General features: G+C 47.5%; 1 protein-coding gene across 2 annotated transcripts; it reads right to left on the reverse strand.

Annotated features, from left to right (window-relative positions):
• Positions 1–4,523: 4,523 nt before the first annotated feature.
• EXOC3 (exocyst complex component 3) lies at positions 4,524–22,517 on the reverse strand. Of its 2 annotated transcripts, XM_016212280.2 has the most exons (13): positions 22,381–22,517; positions 20,823–21,017; positions 19,063–19,282; positions 17,496–18,177; positions 14,745–14,862; positions 13,783–13,908; positions 12,390–12,490; positions 10,736–10,846; positions 10,507–10,657; positions 8,797–8,919; positions 6,413–6,574; positions 5,757–5,884; positions 4,524–4,949 (listed from the first exon to the last, which is right to left on the reverse strand). In XM_016212280.2, exons 2-13 carry the CDS (start codon positions 20,964–20,966, stop codon positions 4,778–4,780), a joined length of 2,238 nt encoding a protein of 745 aa, XP_016067766.2. In that variant the 5' UTR covers positions 20,967–21,017; positions 22,381–22,517; the 3' UTR covers positions 4,524–4,777. The 2 variants fall into 2 exon arrangements, with proteins under 2 accessions (XP_016067766.2, XP_016067775.2); XM_016212289.2 differs by lacking the exon at positions 22,381–22,517 and having other exon boundaries at positions 20,823–21,364.
• Between the last annotated feature and the right edge of the window lie 784 nt (positions 22,518–23,301).

Here is a 23,301-nt window from a genome sequence, read left to right on the forward strand (position 1 = left end):
TGACTTCAGGAGCAATTCACAGGCCAAGTGGTTGAGGTTGTCGTTGTGCTAGGCCCTGTGTGATATCATGACCACTTACCAGTTCTGTGAATCACCTGTCACCTTATGGAGTGGGTACAATTGCAGAAACATCTGTTTGTTCATCCTTTTTGTGTTGAGACTTCCAGAACCCAGCACTTGTCCTGCCTGGGTCTCAGTGTGGCAGCTTCTGGGTACCAGGTGCTGCCCCATGCCCAAACACCTGCTCTCTGGCCTGAGTTGCCCCACCTGACACTGGCAGATAGCCCAGGCTGAGGCAGAGGTTGCACTGGCCCCATGGGTGCACCCACACAGCTCCAGCTAAGTCGAGTGGGGTCTTCATTAGCAAGCATCTTTTGTTCAGAATTACAGCCAGTCCTTAAGTGGACCTGGGCCAGGTGGTTGGTCTGGCCCCTCGTAGCCACAGCAGGGGGAAGCTGGTGGAAGCCCTGCCCTTGGGAGCTGCTGTTTCATGGAGAGCTAAGGGGACTTGGAAGGATGCTCAGGCCCTCCTGGGACTCCTTGAGGCTGTTGTAGCACAGACCTTCATCCCCTCTGAGGTTTCAGGGACATGGCCTTAGAGATCCCCTCGCAATCCTCTACCCTGCCAGGCCTCTAAAAGGAGATTACTGCCTGGCTGTCTGGGGGGAGCAGTGAGCCAGGAAAGGGGCCCCTGAGTTGGCCCTCATTTGCCCATCCATTACTCAGAGGTAGTGTTTTGCATGAAGACAAGGTAGTGAAGGATTAAAGGGACAGTGGACTTCAGGACACTCCTAGAGGCTTTTCTAAAGCCACTCAGCTCTGCTCAGGAAAGGCGGCTTCATGCTGTGCTCAAATTCTCACAGCCATCACAGGTCAGGATTACTAGCAGTTCGTAGTGTTTTCATGGTGCACATTGAGTCCCTGATGGGAAAGTCTCTACAATTTACTGATTATTGCTTTGCTGTTGAGAAAAAAAACCAACAGCAAAAGGAACATTCAGTGTGGTGTTTGTTCACCAATACAGAGAAGGCTCTTTATCCTAAGAGGAGCAGAGCTGCTCATTATTTGAATTGAATCATTAGCTCAGCCATCACAGATAAAGAAGTGACGGTGGTTTTCAGTAGTTGTTTCCCACACTTTGCAACCATTTTAATCAACTCTGAGAGCACAAAACCCAGCCATGATCTGCACAACAAAACCTGCCTATTAGTGATCCTAGGCCAGCAGGCGCTGAGCCCAGCCAGTCTGGCATCTCCAGCTGCCTTAACAACTCCCCTGGACCACAGGACTCATCCAATTTCCAGCTGCAGGGCCAGAGGCTGAGTTGGGTGAAGCAGCTCAAGGGCAGTTCCTGGATACCTTACTTGACCCACTCGACACACTAAACTGCCAGGTGGTGAATCCATTTGACAAATCTCTCCTGGACAAACCCTTCAGCCCTGTGTTTCTGCGGTGGGTGGGCAGATTTTCTGTTTGTTGAACTGCACAGTCTAAGCACAGCCATAATGGAACCAAAGTTCCAGACATGAAACCTCACAGAACCCAAAACTGCACATTTCAGTGATCAAGAGACAACTCTGTCAACACAGTGTTATAAACCCTAGTACTGTGGATACATTTCATAAATGAGAATCCTAGCTGTTCTTGTCACTGTAAAACAGAATGTAAACAATATCTTATGAATGTATTTCCTTAGGAAAATGTTGTAAAATTTTTTTATTAGGAAAGAATTCCTATTTATTTAATACTGAACTTTGGCCTACTTTGTGGTAGACTATAAAGCACACAAATTTAGAAGTCACTGTTTCTCACTTCTGTATCTTGAAAATTTTGTCACACTGCTCGCATATTGTGTACTATTGATCCATTGAGAAAGGAGATTTTTAAAGCAAGAATTTCAATGAAACTGGAATTGAAATGTATTGTAAGTTATGAGTGGTGAAATTGTGAATTTAATTTTGTGAAAACGATCTTAGTCAAACTTTGTGTAACCCTAACCACAATCAATGTGCCTTAAAGTGTCCCCCAATGTGCTGTTGGCAGTGTCTGGGCAGGGGGCCCATCATAGACCCTGCCATACTGCCTGATCAAATCTATTAAAAACATTTCAAGGCATGGTGCAAAAATGATTTCAGTGAGAAATCACATCAAGGAGAACATAAGGAGCAGTCTCCTGAAGGCATACATTGTTCTGGTGCTAGAGTTAATGTTGACGCGCGCGCGCGCGCGTGTGTGTGTGTGTGTGTGTGTGTGTACGAGAGAGAGAGACAGAGAGAGAGAGAGAGAGAGAGAGAGAGAGAGAGAGAGAGAGAGAGAGAGAGAGAGAGAGAGAGAGAGAGAGAGAGACAGAGAGAGAGAGAGAGAGAGAATGAGGAGGGCCCTACTGGCTGGTACGAGGTCACTGGACACACAGCTGTGGGCATAGCCTGGGCCCTGGAAACTGGTTCCTCCCCAGCAGAGACAGGTGGACACCACCACTCTCTCGCTTAGACTCATCACAGCACAGAGAGGACAGGGCCCAGGAAGGATGGGAGCAGCGCCCACCCAGCCTAAGTGGGAGAATGAAGCACCTGAAACATCAAGGGGGGGGGGTGAGCCTGGGGCTAAAACAAGAGCTGGGTCCAGAGCCTATGTGCACAAGGAGGGTCTCTGCACGGCAGAGATAAGGCTTGTCTTTACCTGGTATCACCTTGTAAGCACACAGTAACATCAGGTAAGGGCCCCACCTACCTGTTGGCTAACAGAAGGAGCCATTTTCTGGCCTCTCCTTGCTCTGTGTCCCATGTCTGCACCCAACTGGCAACTGGTGTCTGGTGCCATCCTAGCCAAGGCATGCCCTGCACAGAAGGGCGAGGCCAAACAGCCATGGTATTACCCATCAGGCATGACTGGTTTCTTCTGGATAGAAACTCCCATGCTCTCAGGCCCTGTGTCTTGGGTGTTCTCATCCCAGCAGCCTGGATGGTATGTTAGAAGATACGAGGGGACCGTATATCAGGTAAGGCTGACTGGCAAGAGCTACATGACTCTCATCAGTTAGATATTCAGGAGCCCTTTCTTTCCCACTCTCTGAAAACCCACCAAATAAAATGAGTCAAGGAAATTTCCTGAAGATGTTCTTTCTCTGGAACAGTAAGGTTTTTTTTTACGAAGAATGACCCCAAGACTCAGTGAGTAGACAGTGAGTGGCCTAAGAAGATGGGATGAAACCGGCTCCTGGTATAGGCTGCAGGCTGTCCTGTTAAATCAAGGGCACTTGGCAGCGTGTGGGAGGCAGGTATTGGTCTTGCTGCTCACCTCTCGCCAGGTGGTCTGGAGATGACCCTCCCCTGGGTGTTGGTGTGAACACCCACTGCCCACCCACCAGGACATGGCCCTCCTCCATGGGCACCCCCATGTTGCCCAACACATCCTAGCCAATATCCTGTCCCCATAATCACATGTACCCACTGTTTGGACTGTGCCTTCGGCTTGGGCAGCCAATGCTCAGCTGTTACTGCAGGTGTCCTGGAAGTGGACATAGCCAGTGACCATCACATAAGCAGAGCAGGACACCAGTCAGAACGTACGCCACTGGGGTCTTATTCTCTAGGCAGCCCTGGATTTATTCCAGAAGTCACTTGGAGTGAAAATAAAATATGTATTTTTATTATTATAAGGAGCAATAATTAATGTGGAACAATTTAACTTAAAAATATTTTTGAGCATTGTTAGATGCTGTTTAAAGCATGTCTTAAGTAGGGAACTAGATTAATATGAATATAGAGACTGCACATTAGCTGTCTTTGGGAAGATTATCTCTCTTCTGAGTCAGTAATACTTATAAGAACTAGATTTAATGTTTAGTTACCTAATTCCACTTCAGTTTTGATTCCTTCAAGAAAGAGTCCTATTTGTGAGTTTTTCATGTCTCGTGAGGATGAAAGCACAGTATCAACTTTGTGACTGGGACATGTCTTAAGAGGAAATAAGCCTGTCAGACACACTGGGACGTTCAAGGCAGTCCGACACCATACGAGCTGTCCTGCAGGGAGGGAGCAGCACAGGCGCCTCCCTGAGGGACAACCTCCAGCCTGAACTGGCCAGTACCTGGGACCCTGAATCAAAGGTAGAAGGGACCTGTGACAGAGGAACAGGCAAACGCCTCCACTTCCTATTTTAGTCAGCACTGCGCAGCTAAACCCAAGCACAGTCCACCCAAGAAATCTCGCTCACTGGGATGGTGGGGTGAGGAAGGTTTGGGGAGGCACACACAGGGGCTCACTGACCTTTCCATGAGCCTGGTATGAAGGCAGCCATGGAGAGATCGCTGAAGGAAAGAAAGAGGGTCTCAGGGACGCTGTGTCAGAAATAAGCAGGGACTATAAATCTGAAACACCCAGGGCTGCTGCCTCTGCAGGTGCGGAGCAGCGGGCAGGAGGGACACCAGTGGGATCGTCCAGGCAGGTGAAGGCGAGGGTGGCCTTCAGATGCCCTGAGACCCTTGCAGTCACTGCTATTAAGAAACAGTTGGAAAACTCTCATTTCCCCACAGCGTTTCCTTTTATTGAACAGCATCAGAAGTGCTGACACTACAGAAGGGAGTAGGATCGAGAGGTGAACAAAACAGTCAACCAGTACCCTGCTCACAAAGCTTGTCCACAGCAAGATGAGAGGGACAGAACATGACACCAGAGCATTGGTCTGTCAGGCAGCCTTGCGCTCGGCACCATGAGTCACTGGATGTGTCACACAGGGTAAAGATCATGGGACCACGTTTAGGTCAGAAACTGAAAGTTTACTTGAGGAGCTTGGCCACGTTCAGACTGGGAACTATGATTTCCCTGAAGATGGGCACATAGTTTGGATTCGCTTGCGTGGGGCCCTGCTCCAGTGTCTCAATGATGGTCTGCTTCATGTCCCGGCTGGCATCCCCTCGCAAAGCCAGCAGCGCACCAATGTGGTCATCCCTGGGAAAGGGGGGGAAGACAGGGGTTTGTGGGGGATGCATCAAGTCCCCCTCCCCCACTGCCTGCAGCTCCGCAGACACTGAGGGCCCCAGAACCAGGTCAACAGCTGCAGATGAGAGGCACGTCTCCTTTGGCATACCAGAGGGAGAGAAGCCCAAATTTTCATATTCTAATGTGGTCTTTTTTTTAACCTACAATTGCAAAATTTTTTAAAGGTTGCTTTTTTAAATCTTTGTTTAATGAACTAACTAGAGCACGAGGACCCTGGAGAGCACAGGAACACTGGTTCTTCTTGCTCAAAGCAAGCCCAGAACAACAGGAGAAAAAGAAACCTCGCTGAGGTGACCTGGATGGGTTCAGAGAGGCTGGTGAGAGCCTGCAGCCAGCACTGTAGACAGCACTGTAGACAGGCCCCTTCCATATGAAGGCTGGAAGGTGTCCTGGCCAAGCATGGCACGCAGGCTCCCTTCTCTGAATCCACCACAAGCACCATATAAGCTTCCTAAAACCACTCTGTTCAGCCACCTTCCCACCAATATCAAGCCTCCGCCCGGCCCCACTCGCATTGACCACTGGGAGGTACATGAACCATAGCAGGGCTGGCAGGAGGGCATATGAGATGCAGGCATATCCGTTATCATTCTCAGAAACCCACTCTGCCTGCAACTGTGGTCTGCACAGCTTGTCCTTGAGGGAGCCCTGACCTACTGCACTGTCATCCCTGGGGGTTAAACCTAAAGCCCAGGACCCCGGGAACGATCCTGCTGCTCTGTTCCCCGAGTTCTAGCTGAGTTAGGAGGTCGTTACCTGATGTCTGGGTATTTGCTGACCAGAGTCGAGACTTCCAGGTAGAGCAGGGAAGGGTCTGTCAGCTTAATCACTTCTGCAACAGCGATGATGGTATCACAGTACCCATCTGCGTCTTCGCCAAATCCCTAGAAGTGAGCATGGAGGCCATGAGCAGCGCGCAGTACCCCCATGCTTCTAAGCCAGATGCAAGCTGGAGTCTGTCAAACCCTCTCTCTGGCTAAGGATGCCTGGCTGGCCAGCCCGCTCCCTCCTCTCATGTAAACACCAAGACCAGTTCCCAAAAGTGACCCATTCCCATGGGAGCACACAGCACAGAGACGGGGTTGGGGGTCTGGGTGGGTCATGAAATCAGCTCAGTCCCTCATGAGGAAGGGGATATGTGAGCACTGTGTCTCAAAGTTGAAGTCTGGCTACATGGTGCTACCAGAAGAGTCTAGAAGCTACTGCCCTGAGTGCATGTGCCCCAACCACAGGTGAGACAGATCTGCACGCAGATCCTCCTGTTTACAAAGGAAACAAGAATCAACCGGTTACTTGGTTCCTGATGTGACTGATCCTAATCAACTGCCCTAAAACTCCCAGGGGTTGAAACAAAAAAAAGCCACAGCGATACTTGTTAGTGACAGTAAAGGGAAGGAGGCAGTGGCACTCACAGATGCCAGCTTGCGGAACAGGAAGCGCAGCTGCTCGGCCTCCCGGACCATCCTCTCGGCACCCTCCTTGCGCTCCTCGGGGCCACGGAAGGAGATGCGCTTCTGCATGACGGCGCGCAGGTACTCCACCACCACGCGTCGGTGTGCCTCAGCTGTCATCCGCTGGGAAGCAGAGGCATGTCAGCTCAGCCAACACATGGGCTCCACTTGAAATTTAGGTCAATATGTGAACACAGCACAATTCCTTCCCATTTCCCGTCAATACAAACAGCAGAACTTCAGAGTGAATATATTAAGTAAATAAGCACCTCTGTGACTTTTAATTATAAATTTTACTTTAGAAAATTATAGCAGTATTCACTGTTTCCCTAAAACCCAAAGGTGAGAGGGAATTATACAGGTAGGGCACAGCACAGGCAGGAGCCATGCAGGTGAGCGCCCACGGAGCTGACCTTGTGCCTCAGATGCTGATGGTCCCTCCAGAAAGCAAACAGACTAAAGGTCCCCAAATGACGCCTGCCTGCAGCCTCACGTGACATGTCCTTTTAGCAAAAGACGTCACTGCAGGAAAGCTTCCTGCCAGCTGCTCCAGCACAGCACCTGCTTTCCGCAGAGCCCTTCACAGGGCCCCACACCCACCCCTCTGGGTGACTCCAGTCAACTCCTCTAGCTGCTCCATCCTGCATGAGTCTCAGAGCACTTCACCCCCAGAGCAGAGTGTGGGGTCAGTGGGGAAACTGGGAACCCCAGGCCAGGCCCCACCTCCAGCTCTCACAGAAAGACAGGCTCCACAGGATAGATGTACACAAAGCACACACATTGTGCCTTGTCCACAGGAGGCTGTTTAATGACCAGTCTGTGGAAATTGTGAGAGCTTCAGAGGAAGGAGGAACCCCGAATCGATCCATTTGAGGAAGTTTCAGAGAAGGCCACGGATCTCCACAATATATGCAGACACAATGTAGATGCTGGTTCCCACAGGAGCCCACCCCCAGTAGCACCTGAGCACCAGGCAGTCATCCCGCAAATATGTAAATAAAACTGCAGTGATGTGATATGCGGCATCACAGCCCCACACCAAACAGAAGCTGTATCTACATGGGGAGGCTGGATGCTCCACATCCTGTGCCAAAGGGAGGGGGACCCCAAGGGCCCCAAAGAAGACAAGCAAGATGGCACCAAGCACCAACATGGGGCCACCGCCGAGACCAGGGTCAAAGGACTGTGTGCCACTCCAACAGCCCAGGCTCTCAGGAGAGCAGACGTTCTCAGTTTAGGCATGAGCTCCAACCACACCAGGAGATAAGCCACCAAGACTGGGAGTCCACAGAGACAATGAGCTCCTGGCCTCAGGACTCCCAGACATCAACTGTTAAATCAACACACATGTTTAAAGAAATAAAAACTGTGCAAGAAACAAGAAATTCAAAATTGACCACAGCTGGTCCCACCGACCTCTAAGCACCAGAGGCTCCTAACAGCTGTGAAGGGACCCATGAGTCAGGTGGACTTAGAACACCTGGGTCTCCCTGCAAATACCACTTTTAATGGCAGAAGAATTTCCTTTAAAATTAGTAATTAGACACCGATGACCCGGGCTGCATGTCCAGTGCAGCAAGACATGGAGAAGACACAAAAACTATAAGGACCAGAAAAGAAAACACACAATGTCACTGTTCACAGGTAAAACATGTGACTGCATAGAGACATGAAAATATGTGGAGACAAATCCTAGGAACAATTAGAAGTTTTACAGTGTGCAGATATGAAGTCAACATATCAAAACCACTTAATTTCTAGAAACAAAAAGTTTTAGAAAGCCTCATTTTACAAAGTAATGCTTTTAATAGCAACAACAGCAAAAATTACACAAGGCCAAGTACAAGAAAAATGCCCAAGCCCTGGATGAGGACATGGTGGTGTCTTATGGTTAAGGCCTGGAGGAGACTCAGACAGCGAGTTAACACAGGAGCTCCCTGTTCTCACGGGGCCCCTGCAGAGTAGAGAAGGGCAGGCAGTCAATGTGACCTGATGGGGATCTGGACAGGGGACTGCCCTTTCTCCGTCTTCTCATCAGAGTGACAGCTACTACCCCCACCACCCGCAGGGTTCCAGGTCTGTGGCTGTGTGTCAGTGTGGGTTTAGTGGGGTGTCAGGAGGAGACAGTCAAGTCAGATGAATGGTCTAAATCTTCACTCACAGGTTCCAACACCAACTTTATCATATCTTTAGACACTGATGTCTCCTACCTGCCGTAGGTTAATAAAACCATCTGTGAATGTTCACTCACAGAACTAATTTGACACTGAATTCTACACAAAATGCCACATGGGCTCCAGCATGCAGGTGAGCTCAGATTACATGACTGTGCCCCACACTCTTACCTTTTTATACGGCTTTTTAATTTTTGCAAAATCATTGAAATAGTCTTCTACAGTGACACAGATGATGTCTACAGCATTCGATCCCAACAGCCACTTTCTTGTCATCAGCTCACTGAGTTGTAGCTAAAAAGCACAAATGACAGAAAACATCACCTTGATACTGTCCCTAAGTCACGTACATCAGGAAGGAGGCACTGATGTGCTGATATGAGAGCACCTGGTAATCACAAGCACTATGGATGCGTGACCTGCAAGTATGTACTTTAACCTCAAAGGACTCAGACCACACACACCTGTGAGGTATGCAGATATCTGTGTGTACACATTTCACCTTTAATGACTACATGTACAGGTTTGGGTAAAAGCAGGTTAACAGTTGTGAGTACGTTATAGTTTATTCTTGTATTATTATTATTCTATTATTCTTCATACAAACTACTATAAATCTACTTTTGCCCCACCCTGTATATATTATACAAATACTCTGTAATTTATTTACCCAATTCTGATAGACATTTAGCATTTTTCACATTTTGCAATTAAATAATGCTGCAGTAAATTTGTACACTTCTGCAGGTAAAACTCTTAAAAGTAGAATTGCTTAAAAAGTATGGAAACTAAAACATTGTTTCCAAACTGTCCTCCAAAAACTGCACACCTCACATTCTACACAGAACACGAGACTGCCCCGTGGCGCCAGTAGGGTGGCTCAGTTGGTTGGAGCATCATCCCATGCACCATAAAGGTTGTGGGTTCAATTCCCAGTCAGGGCACACACCTAGGTTGCTGGTTCGATCCCCGGTCCAGGAGCATAATGGAGGCAACCAATGTTTCTGTCACATCTATGTTTCTCTCTTTCTCCCTTCCTCTTTAAAATCAACAAACATATCCTTTGGTGAGGATTTAAAAAAAAAAAAAGACTGCCTTTGCTCATGCCCTTAACAACACCAAGTGGTATCAATGTCTGCAATCCTTGTCATCTTGATAAACAAGTAATATTTTTTAAATTTACATTTCTTTGAAGATCAGTAAGACTGGGCATTTTGTTTCATATTTAGGATATTTGTGATCCTTTTACTGTGAAGTGGTTTTTGATGTCCTTTATTTACTTTTTGATTATATTGTTTTTCATATTCTGAAATAATTTCAAATTCACACATTTCATTTGTTTTCTAAACCATTTTCGAGAAAGTTACAGAATCATGAAGTTATCCCACCAATCATCCCAGGAGCTCCTTTCCAAGGGACCTATGACAATGGTTTTATTTTTTTAAACATATTCTGGTTTCTGCCAATACACCCATATAATCTGAACCATCTTTGTATTTGTGAAATAAACCTTACTTGCTCGTGGTGTATTACGCCTTTGATATGAAGCTAAATGCATTTTGTTAATGACTTTGTTCTGTATCTTTATTCAAAACCGAGACTTGTCTATGTAACGTGTGCGTACCATGCACATGATCTCAGTTTGGTCTGGCATCAAGACTCTGCTAATGAATATAACAGTCTTCTTATGATATACTTGATTTTAGTTTGTAGGCCACGATATTTATTGGGAGTGTCTATTCAGTTGTGTAGCAGAAGGACCAAAACTTGGGCCTACACCAGACAGAGCACACCGTGTCACAGAAAAACCACGGCGCTTTAACTGTGACTAAGGATGAAGGCAAGTGCACACGCAGCTTGAGTGCAGTCAGAGTGCCCTACCTCCAGGTCCAGGAAGACCTCCTCCAGCAGGCTGCTGCAGCCCTCTTTTGCGATGGCATCCAGAATCCCATCCATGTTTGGTTGGCTCAGAGACACACCTTCTTCCACTTCATTTTTTAAATACTTCCTCTTTAAACTGACTACAGATTCTCTGCAAGGGAACAGTTGAGGCTCAGTGAGATGGCTGTGTGTCCTCACATGCCTATCTTCTTCCCTAACGGTCACTTACTTGAAGGTCTGGCAGTTGTTGATGATGGCAATCATGTACTGGACATAGCAGTGTGGGTACTGCCGGTTTCTCAGGTGCTCCTCTTTATACAACTGGGCTTCATCTTTGTATCTGAGGACACACAACCCACATCACACACTATCAGAGGATAACTGGCAGGTGTTTCAAACACCATGCTGACATCACACCTAAATAGATGTTTCACATGACTAACACTTGACCAGATGAGTCTTTAAAAAAATTTTTGTTTTGGATGCTCTATACTAATTGAACAGAAAAGTTGGTCATTTAAAATAAATTATTAAAAATTAATTTCATATCAATCCTTTGAAATAGGATTCAGCATTCAGATTATACAAATATTCTGAAATATTATGAGTAATTGGAAAAGAATTATTTTATCTGACATAATTCGCCTAGAAACTTATACAACGGGAACACTACCGAGTGTTAGATAAAATGTCCCTTTCTGAAACTCTCCATGAAGAAATCAAATTAAAAATAAATTAGACTCTTTAGATGTCACAAAAACAAACAACTGAGATGGCTACATGCTTTATTTTTGAACTTATTATGGAGATTCTCAAACATGTATGGGAATAGAACAGTACAACGTGCTACAGATCTTAAGAAAGGCCCAAACTGAAAGGTGGCAATTAAAAGGAAATTATTCAGTATTTATTCTACCTTTCTGTCCAAAGTATGGTTCAGGTAATCAAACCACTGAGGCAGGTGAAAAAGACTTCCTCTTTACAGAAGAATCCCACCTCATTCCTCTAACAAAATGACTAACTCAGGCCATGTTCCCCAGATGGACAGCCGATGGGGACTCTGAGGGGCCTGGTTGTTGGCATCGAGCCACCAGAGCAGGATGGAGGGACACGCATCTCCTGATGTGCTGCTATGTGGAGCGCACACACTATCTATGCAGGGTTCTTGCTGAACACTAAGTAAAGAAGGGGAGTCCTACAAGCCTTTAGAAACAACCTATGGTTTGTGGGCAGACAGCAACCTGAGACCCAGGCTGGAGGACGCTGGTCACTCTATAGGACAATGTGCGCATTTCAACAAAGGGAGGGAGGGGAGGAGGGAGAGAGACAGATGAAGCAAGGGGTGGCTTTAAAGGGAGAGCTTTTGAACCTGGATGACAGGTAAACAGTTATTTACGTCATTCTTTCTCCTTCTGCACAGCTTTGAAAATCTGCTTCATGAACAATTCAAAGGGAGGGAGGTGTCCTGGACACAGTCCCTCTGAAGCCCCCCCCCCAATCCAGGGCTGGCTTCGCTGAGGGTACCTCCCAGTGGTGGGAATTCAGAGTGACCACTGCACCTGGAGCTGTCCTCCTCACCCCAGAAATTCAGACTATAGGAAGGAAAAGAATCTCAAGAGAAGTTCTAACTCCAGTCCTGTGACATACTGACTACACTGCTGGGGACATCACAGATCAGCTCTGGGTTCTTAGGGGCTGCTGAAATACCTTCAACAGGGGGTAACAAAAAAAGGTTGCCTTTCTAAATAAAAAAAGAAGGTGACTACAGTCAACACAGGCTTAAGTTCTTTTTTAATATCTGACATATCAAGATCAACACATTTTTGCTTTTAATTTTTAAAAACATCTACTTTCTAAAATAGTACACTGGCAAAAATACATACCTACTTAAGAAAGAATTCATTTGCTGAAGACACAAAACTAGTACCTTTGTTTTCAAATCTTCACTTATCTGAGCAGCAACTTGAAGATTCTGTTCAAACATCTAAAAATTGGAGAACGTATGAATTTTGACATAAACTCACAACAGCACAGGTTTCCCATTATATAAAATTCCCATCTGCTAACTGGTAGTTAGAACAATCCAAATTCGGGGGAAAAAGTGAAACCATGTGAAAATAAAGTTAGTTAAACAAACAACTTTTTCACCGGGTATAAAAACAAGTAAATAATTTCCTAATTACCTGCAAACAGGCAAGTCCCCTTGAAGGGGAAAGCTGACAGGGAGATGGGGGGTCCAGAGACACGGTGGTATGTGGGCCAGGGGCTGTGCTGTGATCAGTGATGTGTATTTCTTTTTTAAAAAATACATCTTTATTGATTTCAGAGAGAGAGGAAGGGAGAGGGAGAGATAGAAACATCAATGATGAGAGAGTCATTGATCGGCTGCCTCCTGCATGCCCCACACTGGGGATCGAGCCCACAACCCAGGCATGTGCCCTGACTGGGAATTGAACCGTCATCTCCTGGATCCTAGGTCAATGCTCAACCGCTGAGCCACGCCCGGCGAGGCAGTTATGTGTATTTCTTAAGAAGAATTAGGACGTATGTTGGAGCTGAGGGGAACTGGACTTGGAAAGACAGAGAAGGGCCAGCAGGCAGAGTTCACCCCAGGTCCTTGTCATAAATGGTTTATCATGATGTCAGACTTTTCAAAATAAAGGGTGAGGACCAACCTGTGGCTACCTAATGGTATCACCTAAAGAAAAACACCATCAGCACTCACTTCTGCTGGCAAGAGTTGCAGTTCTGTCAGCAGAGCGGCATACAAATATTCCATAGGATTCAGCTCTCCTACTGTCAGTAACTCACTCAAAGGGAAAAGATTCCACAGGCAAGAGAAAAAGAGGACAACACAGGGGGACACCAGCAGGCAACTGGGCATTAAAAAGTAAACTAACTATAAAAATGCATGATTATCGTTAAAATCTAAAGGACTCTTCCCCAAATCCATCAGGTTAGCCTCAATTTTGTAGCATTTATGAAGCTATATCTTGGCGATTTACAATATCAGGAAACTCTAACCTAACAAACTCAAATCTGAGTGTTACACACAAATAACAAAGAATTCAGTTTTATTTCAAGTAAAAAAGGATTAGGAAAACTAAAATGACCCTGGGCAGAACTACTTGGCAGATACAACCCTCAGTTTCTTCAGCTTGAGGAACTACACAGGGTTCTATCTTCACTATGAAATGAGGGACTTTGTGTTCATTTGTAAAACCCATAGGCTCTATTAATTACCCAGAAATGAACCTCAGAATCTGCAGATGGTACCTGGAAGACAATAGCCGGGAGTGTCGTCTGGTAGTACCCATCTTGGTCAGCTTCAGGTTCAGTCTCTTTTATCCAGTCTTTCTTGTCTGTTTCTAGAGCTTTCCGCAGCCAGGCAATGATGTTTGACTAAGGAAGTTTAGCATCAGAGGAAGGGAGAAAAAAACAGGCTCTCTGAGCCAAGGATATAGTGGTGCAGCTACAGAAACCAAACACAGCACCCTAAGACTTCCTGCTCCCAAACAACAGAATGCCACAAAAGCCATCCCAAGAGCCAGCTCCACAGTGGTAGTGTCACTGCCAGCCTCCACTGACTTAACCTTTAGGAGGACAGGCCAGTTTGTCAGAAGTACACAAAAGATCAAGGCAGACCTGTCCGTGGAAGACCAGACACCAGCTCCATCACCAGCTCCGTGCACAGAGCCCCTCCCTGCTTTCCAGGCATGGGCCTCCACATGTCAGAACACTGTGTGGTGAGCAGGTAAACCATCCCAGGAAGCAGACCCTGACCACCTCATCTTACTCTGAGACCACCTGGGGGTCACTGGGCAGCATTTGGTGCCCTAACTGCCACCTTCTCACTCCCAGGCTCAATGCTCCCAAGCTGGTAGGTGCCACCACACATCATCAGGATGTCCTGGGGTCTTGCCAGCCTACTAGGGACAGGACAGGCTCACTCCTCCAACCAGAGATGGTTTTCATACCTGTGGAATGTACACCCCAGACAATCTCCAGATCCAGGGCTAAAGATTGGGCCACTCTCCTCCTCTAACTGGCAAATGTACATTTCAAGACCCAATTTGCCACAAACAGAGTCTGCACATCCTTAGGAGACCAACGTCAAGGCAGGGTCTCACCCATGCTTTTGCTCACAAGCATTTGTTCCAGGCTGACACGCAAAGACCCCGTGCAATGTCTGGGCAGTAGATACAGACTGTTTTAGAACAACACACTGCTCTACTCACAGTGAGAGTTGACATGTATGTGTCCAACAGCTCAGAGATCACATTTGGAGAAAGCAAAGGCTCCAGGGTGCTGACATCCACTTCTGGGGCCAGCTCCACATTTCCCATCATCTCTGTGCTACAGGAAAACCCAGGAATGAGAAAGATTAAGAACCAGGAAAACAGAAAATTCTCAAGTTTTGCTATTTGTTTTCACACACATATACCCAAACCACCCTCAAGGCAGTCAAAAGGGGAGGTGGGGCCTTGGGAAGAGTACTGGCCAAGGAGCCCCTGTGCCCATGTCACAGGATACTGGAGGCTCACTTAGGAAAGAAGCCCTGTGAGGGTGAGATCTGTTTGTTCCATCCACAAAGCCTCCCATGGAAGACCAGGGTCAAACAGAAGGTGCTGAAAAGATGCATCCTATGAAACTGGAGAATAAGCTCTAATGCAGAGAACACATGACATCCCTAATGAAACTCAAGTCAGCAAAGAAAATGTCACTGAATCCAGTCTACCATGTTTAGCACTTTGCTGACCAGCTATTTCGAGTCAGAACTCGCCCATGCAACTGGCTACTTTGGTCAGCAAAGTGTTTTAAAATTACTTAAATGAATATAAGTGCAGACACGAGTTATCTCATGACTGGTCAGCAACATTCGGACACGGAAACACATGTATACTCATGACTAGTCAGCAAGGTGTCTAAGAAGGCAGGGATGTGGTCCTGGCTGGTTTGGCTTAGTGGTTAGAGCGTCAGCCTGCAGACTGCAGGGTCTCGGGTTCAATTCCTGGTCAAGAGTACGTCCCTGGGCTGTGGGTTCACTCCCGGCCCCTGGTCGGGGTGCATGAGGGAGGCAACCAATCAATGTGTCTCTCTCACATCGATGTTTCTCTCTCTCCTCCTTCCACTCTCTCTGAAAAATCAATGGGAAAAATATCCTCTGGTGAGGATTAAAAAAAATAAAAGAAAAAAAAGGCAGGGATGTGGACTAAGTTTCAGAAAAAAATTTTCCTAAAAAACAGTTAATACCTGTGTATGTGGTTAGGTTCAACTGCTCAGAAAATTCATATGCCTTATGCTGCAGTCACTAAATGTGTATTTAAATGGCACTAGTCCACTCTATAAAAAATCCAAGGTCTTCTTAACTAAAAAAAGCAATTCATAAAATTATGTCAATGTTAAAAGACTATTTACTTAACCCACATTATTTTCACCCCCAGAAACCTTAATTCAGCATGAAAATGTCTGCAGTATGAAAGCAGTTCAATTCTTTCCACGGTAAAGTTCAATATGACAGAACAGGATGACAATAGGAAGCTGCCCAAGAGTTCCCAAGGACAAAAAGTGCTTACGTAGTGAGTAAAAAACAAAGTCAACACACAAAAATGGGCATGCCACACAAATGCACACTCCATGGTGAGGTGGCTGGAGCACAGGCAAGGGCCCAGGATCCAAATTTTAATCCTGCTCCCCACTCCACTTCCCGGCCATGTGAATTGGGCACATTACTCCCTATGCCTCAGTTCCCTCATGTACGAAAGGAAGATAATCATTACGGTGCCTTCCTCACAGGTAATACACGTAGCCAAGGCTGCATGGAGATGACTGGCAATCGTGGCAGCTGTGGACTCCCAGGCTGTGTGAAGGCAGCACACAGGAAGTAACAAAGCTGCAGCCCCAAGGATAATGATTAAAAAGATATTTCCTCTCTCTTTATATTTTTCTGCATTGAAATGTACTCATTCTCTACTATAAGCAGTTACTAAAAACAGCCCTGGCGACTTTTGCTCAGTGGTTAGAGCATCAGCCCACGGACTGAAGGGTCTCTGGTAGATTCTGGTCAAGGGCACATACCTCGGTTGCAGGCTCTATCCCCAGCCCCGGTTGGGGTGCATGCAGGAGGCAACCAATTGATGTTTCTCCCTCACATTGATGTTTCTCTTTCCCTTCCACTCTCTCTGAGAAGCAATGGAAAAAATATCCTCTGGTGAGGATTAAAAAAAACAAGACACAAACAAAAAAATCCCAGAACCTTACTGCTAAAACAATAGTAGCAAGATAGAAAAAATAAATAAATAAATAAATTCCAACAGTACTTAATAGTTTTCTATTCACAAAACCATACAAGATTAAAATGTGTTTTCCTTTCAGCTAGCTGATTTTAAAGAATTTCAGAATTCCCCACCATTGCCTCGTTTTCCAAACCCTACCTTAAACTAATACATGAATGAATTGGCTCATGTCACTTTCGTGAAGTGACAAAGCCCCAAGGCTGAAATGTGAAATGGATAACTGATTTTCCCAATATACCGGTGAGAAGAAGAAACCAAACCTGGGGAAAGAGTTAGTTGGTGTCTCCTCACCAACCATGTGACTCTGAAGGACCTCTTGGGCCCAAGTGTCCTCACCTGTCCATGGAGGTGAAACCACCTGCACAGTGTCACCTCAAGGAGAAAGCAGGTTAGTACATAGTGAACACTTAGTACCATAGGAAAGTCCAACCTGAACTGCTCAATATGGACTGGATATCAGGAGCAGAGGCACCACCCAAACATAAGAGCACTCAAACAACCAGAGGCTGCGCCCTGACCTCACCGACAAGCCCCCACTGGTGGACTAGAAAGACAACTTTATCAACCAGAAAATAATGCCTGTGGGTGCCGAGCACCTGACTGGAGTAAAACAACAGTAGCTGTTCAGAGCCAGTCAGTATGTTTTTATACAGTTTCTATGTAAAAGAAAACACAAGACAAAGTTAGTGTTACCTCGTGTAAGTGTTTAAGACCCAAGTCAACAGGCTCACAATCTCATTTGCTTCTAGGTCTTCTGATGCAAGCTCCTGCATTCGTGTGGTCAGGGCCTGGTGGTACATGCGCAAGAGATTTCTGAAAATCTCATAATGAGGAGGAAAACACTGAACCATCAGGTTTTTGGTAACGATGAGGTCATCTAGGACGTACTTCCTTATGATTTCTAGGTGGCGAACGAGCCACATCTTGTCGGATTCCCTGGTGTCTGCCTGTGTGCCCTCAATTCTGGTAATTACGGTTCTGTCCAAGATGGCAAACATCTTCTCCTTCCAATTCTTGGGCCTCCCCGGAGGAACAAAGCTAGTCTGCTTTTTTCGGTCAAGTATGCGCCTGTCAATCTTTTCTTCTCTTTCAATGATCCTCACAACTGACACCAGCAAGGTGGGGTCACGGCGGACGGTGACCAGCGACCTCTGCAGCACCATCCACAGCTGCTTGGCCAGCTCGTCAGAGAGCCCCTGTGTGCTCCCAAAGTAGCTGTGGATGAGGGTCATGTCACGAGTGTTCCCACTGTCCATACGGTACTGCTCATACATCAGCCCATCCCGGGAGCACTCCAAGTCCATTAGTTTCCGGTGGGCCTGCAGGAGCTCCCCTTGCTCTATGAGGTCCTGGGTTTCCCTCACAATCTCAGGCACTAGGGAAAAAGACACAAATGGCACTGTAAAAAACCACATAAGGCTGTGCAGGCTTCTGGGAAGATAGCAGAGGAGGAAGCACCAGGAATCTGTCTCCTCCCTATCTGGACAACAAATGCACTGAGAGAATCTGTCTGATGTAACTATTCTAGCATGGAGGGCATGCAACTTGCAAGGGAAGGCGCTGACAGTAAATTGCAGTTAATTCTGGTGAATTTCAGCTCTTAGCACAACAGAAACTACTCGTCCCCAAGCCCCCACTATGCCTACCATGTTTCTAGAGCATCTTACACGCAGCCTCCACAAGGTCTGGTTCCAACTAAGACTGAGACTCCTAAGCGTGCCCCACCCCTGACCTCCAGGCCCCTGGCCTGTGCACTCTCTTCCTCCTCCTGGGAACTGCTGCTCTCCTTAATCACCTCTTCCTCTGGGGACTACTCCCTCTGTCCTTTCAAAGGACAGCTTCTCTAGAAAACCATAAGCTCCTTTTAAGGGTGTGGTGCATTTTTATTCTTCTGCATCTAGCAAAGTCCTAGCTGGTCTACTGATCTAACTACCACCACTGAGGGAACGCAGCTCACACAGCGCTGGTTCAGTCACCCACTTCTGTGCCTCTGTCCTAAAAAGCACAGAACTATTGGCTCTTACTTGCTCAGTTGATCATTTCCATCCGTGTTCAAAACACTAAGTAATGGTGCAAGCAGGAATCACATCTACTGCCCACTCTGAGACAGGTCTACAAAACATACTGCACAGAAGCTAGACTGCCTCTGCATCACCCACAGAGCAAGGAAAACCAGGTAAGAGCCATGGGCATGAGCACTGGTGGCACTCTGAACCATAATGCTCGTGGCACCCACCGGCCCCAATGTCAGCCCAGCTACCTGAGAAAATGTTCTTGAGGTTCTCCACAGCAGCAGCAAGCTGGCTGTGCCGCACTACGGCATCCTTCACATTCTTGAGGCTCTCAATAGTGTTGATACCCTGTCTCCAGTCCTTGCTGACATCGGCCAGGGACCGCTGGATGTCCTTCACGTCGTTCAATGCATTGTGGAGTTGGCTCAGGCCTGTGCGCACCCCATCTAACTGTGACTGGATAGCTGCCTGGGGGAGACAGTGAACAGTGCTGGGCACTACAAACAAATCTTCCCAGGAGGCTCAAGTGCAGAAATGCCATTGTAGTAGCAGGGAACAGTCAATACCAGAGAAAAGAGAATAAAACTCAACAAGAACCTAACTGATTCCCAAGGGAACTTTTTCTTTTTCACTGCTGCCTTGGAAAAAACAATGTCTTTTAAAGCTTTTTCAGAAAACCTCACAACACTCCTCATCCAGCCCCTCCTACTAAAGAGAATGGATGCCCCTGTGGCTGCACCTCAGGTCCCATGGCCATCCCTTAAATGGTATCTTTAGAAGGACCCCTTCCATAATCTCCCAGGTGCCTCTCAGTTTCCTAACAGGCCTTATCTCAGTACAGAAAACTGTCAGGACTTGCTCATCAGCTTTAGGGATGAGGGGTCTCCTGCCATTCAGCCCAAACCAGACTCCGCTCAAGGACAGCCAGCTGCACTGAGCAGAGCTGGTACACATAAGGTTTGGGCTCACTCTCCAGCCCCAGAGGAATGCCACCCAGGGAACTGTATAGTCAGAAGGGAGAGGGCATGACAAAGCAACAGCAGGTGGATGGGTAGCATAAAAGAGGCCAAGAACACCTTTAACCCAGGAGTCTTAAGTTGCATTTAGAAATAATTACTAATGATTGTAACAGACCACACAAGGTTTCTAAGTCACTACTGATGATCCTCAGTTAATTCCACAAGTTTCCAGAGCAGATTAACATTCTGACTAAAAATGCAGCAGGTCTACACTCATTTTAAAATTAATACAAAACTGCTGTTTCAAATCCATCCATGGGTTTTGGGATGCCTCCTTAGTACAAATGAATGGCCTCATCCTGTCTCATCAAGGCTGCCATTACCTTACCTGGATGCTAGTATTTTCTAGTGGAGAGGTGATCTCACTGCTGTATCAGTGTGAGAATTAACTTTCATCAAAGACAGTTCTGCTGCCTGTCAACCATAGCAGTCCAGGGTTTTAACATTTTCATAACTATACTGAATGTGCATATTTTAATGAAACCTCACCTCCTTTCCATATGAATTAAGCTGAAAGCCAATCCAAACCATAAAATACCTTGAAAAGAATGATTTTCACTCTTGCCCCACTCTCACACACTCTTAATAAATGTGTCTAACTCTCCTCCCCCCTCCCACACCAGGGCCAGCAGAATACCTGGCACACAGTCAGCCTGCTACACAATGTGTGCTGAAGTTATATAAACAAAATATTCTTGGGAAGCACTCTGTACAAGAGCTTTTAAGAAAAAAGAATAACTGTTAAAGGTTGTTCCCTTGGTGTTTTCAATATTCCCATAATCTTGTTTATAAATCTACTGATTGGTAATATACTGTTGGAAGGAATGTGCTAAGTAAAGGTCATGCTCCACTCTGTCTCTTTCCAGATCGCTATGTCTCATTTAGGAAAATTACAATAATGAAGCTAAGCAAGGACCTAAAACTCCAGATAAATGGCCCTATCCTGCCTGAGGGTGCAGCAGGTGCTTGTGGCCTCTCTGGCCTTGTACCTTCAATCTGGCCTCCACTGAAGCCTTTTTCCGGGCCTCTCTTCTGCGATACTGCTCCACTTTATCCAGTTGGTCCGGACGCTGAAGCATCCCAGCAACCCTCTGGACTGCTGTTGCAACAGCCTCCCGGTCTGTCTCCTTCATGGTTAAAAAGTAGGCAGAATCTCCGAATCTATCATACTAGAGTTATGTACCCTGTGTGCATGGGGAAGAGGGAACAGGAGGGGAAGATGTGTTAGAACGGTAGAAATGTTAGGTACAACCCCCTCCCTCAACAGCCAGTTGTTCATAGTAGAGCTGTAAGGAAAGCATTTGATTAATCCAGTAAACCTGAAAGAACACTGAACTAGGATTATCAACTCTTTAATAAGAAGTACAAACCTTCAGAACTCAACTATGGAGAAAGTTCTACCTTTAAGGGGACCAAAGGCATTCACAGGTAAAAGATATAAACATATGGAGGATATCTCTATGTGGACCCCAGACCACTCAGCCTATCAGGTGTCAGTCTCCAAAGCATTTATAATGTCCAGACAGGGCCAATTTCTTATTTCCTAATCATTCATACCACCTCTGGGCCATGCTGGTGGGGCATCTGCACCAGAATGTCTTAGTGAGGACATGGAGGCACAGGAACAGCACACCTCACCACACCAGTCAAGGTCCCAGCACACATCCCATGATTCCCCTCAAAAATCACTACTGTCTGTAGCACCCAGATTCCTGTTTCCTACTATCTAACACAGCCTGGTCAACAGAGGTGAGAGGGCACAAGGCTCACATACGAGGTACAACAGAGATGTTCTGATACCAAGCAAACCTGCCTTCAACCCAGCTCCACTTACATCCTGGCTGTGAACCCAAAAGGGAGATTTGGTGAGTCTGGCAAGTGAGAAGATAACGCAAGAACCCATTCCCCTTGACTTCAGCCACGGAACTCCCATTTCCATGCACACCTTCTCTACACAACCTCTCAAAAATATGAAAAAGACCGAACCTCTCCCTAAATTACTCCCACACGCTTTCAGGAAAACACTGAAATCCACGAGGCTATCTTAAGGGCTGTTACATAATCCCTCCATTTGTATACTGTATGCTTTTTTATTTCTCTTTCAAGTGGAACTACACTGCAACCACTGTCTTTCTTTTTTATTTTTCTGATTATGAAGTTACGGACACCAATGCAGAAAATCTGAACAGGCAACCCGCCTTAAACCCGCCATCAGAGGCAGGCACTTCCACCAGGGCTCCTGGTTTTTCCTTTGCATTCCGAAGTTGCATCCACCCGCGTTCCTAACTCTATATTTGCTTCTGTTCCCTTGTTTCGCTTTGACATGTTTCCAGCACTTCCAGCGACATTAACACCTGCAGGATTTTCACTAAGGGGCGGGCAGTCGCACAAGGAGGGGCTTCCAGAGGCCGCAGGTGCGCAAAGCGTCCGTCTGCGCCTCGGGGCAGTGGGAGGCCGCAGCTCCCACCGCCATTGCCCGGGACAGCCGGGCGCCCTCGGAACCGAACAGTCACCCACTCGCGACGGCCGACTTCGGCCTGAACATACCTGAGGCGCTGGGGCCACGGTGGCTGCAGCCCAGGCTGCGCTGTCCACCCCCGGGGCCGCGCCGCGCCCTGGCCCGCCCGAGCCCGGAGAGGGACAGCGGCGGAGACCCGCGACCACTGCCCAGGGGTCGGCGTCCGCGTCCGCCCCCGCCCTGTGTCAACTACCCCTCGCCGTCCGTTTCGCTGCGGCCAGCGGCCCGACCGGAACTCAGCGGCCCACGGCCACTTCCGCTTCCGGCCGTACGACTGGGAGGGCGGGGCTGGTGGCGTCCCTGCCCAAGGGCGGCGCCCACTCACCGTGGCGTCGGGGACTCGCGGCGCTGCTCCCTCAGGGGGGGATGCCTGCGGGTGGGAGGGGCCCTCAGGCCTCTCGGGTCAGTGCGCCGCCGTCCCCTCCCCCGGACCCGGTCCTCGGGACGCACCTTCGCCCGCGCCGCGCGAGGCAGCCAGGCGCCACCTCGTTTCGTGTCTCCACCGCGGCGTCCACCTCTGACGCTCCCTGTTCGTCTGCCACACCTGTCTGCCCGGCACAGTGTGGCAGGGCTGTCCCCCGACCAGCGATTGTCACGTGGCGGATGTTCAGTAAATGGGGGCTGCTGCCCCCACCTTCCTCCCCTCCAGACCCAGTCCCTTCCCGTTCAGGGCTCCGCCCCAGTTGTACCATCTCGGCAGGTTTTCAGGAGGTGCCGCAGCTGGTAACAGCGAAAGGTTTCCTTTTCACTTCGAGTTAAGGCAAATAGTGCTTCTCTCCACAGACAAGCCTGAAAACTTATTAGGACATATTTCTCCCTCAGGGAGTAAACGGGGACCGTCCTCCTCCAGCTTCCTTTCCAAGCGGCTCCTCGGGGCTGAGGAGGAGGGAGATCCAGGCTCATGCGGCCTCTTGGAGACACCGGGCCCCTGAGGCAGCTGCTATCCTGAG

The sequence above is a fragment of the Miniopterus natalensis genome, chromosome 3 (genome assembly GCF_054644295.1).
Source record: "Miniopterus natalensis isolate mMinNat1 chromosome 3, mMinNat1.hap1, whole genome shotgun sequence".
Lineage (NCBI taxonomy): Eukaryota > Metazoa > Chordata > Mammalia > Chiroptera > Miniopteridae > Miniopterus > Miniopterus natalensis.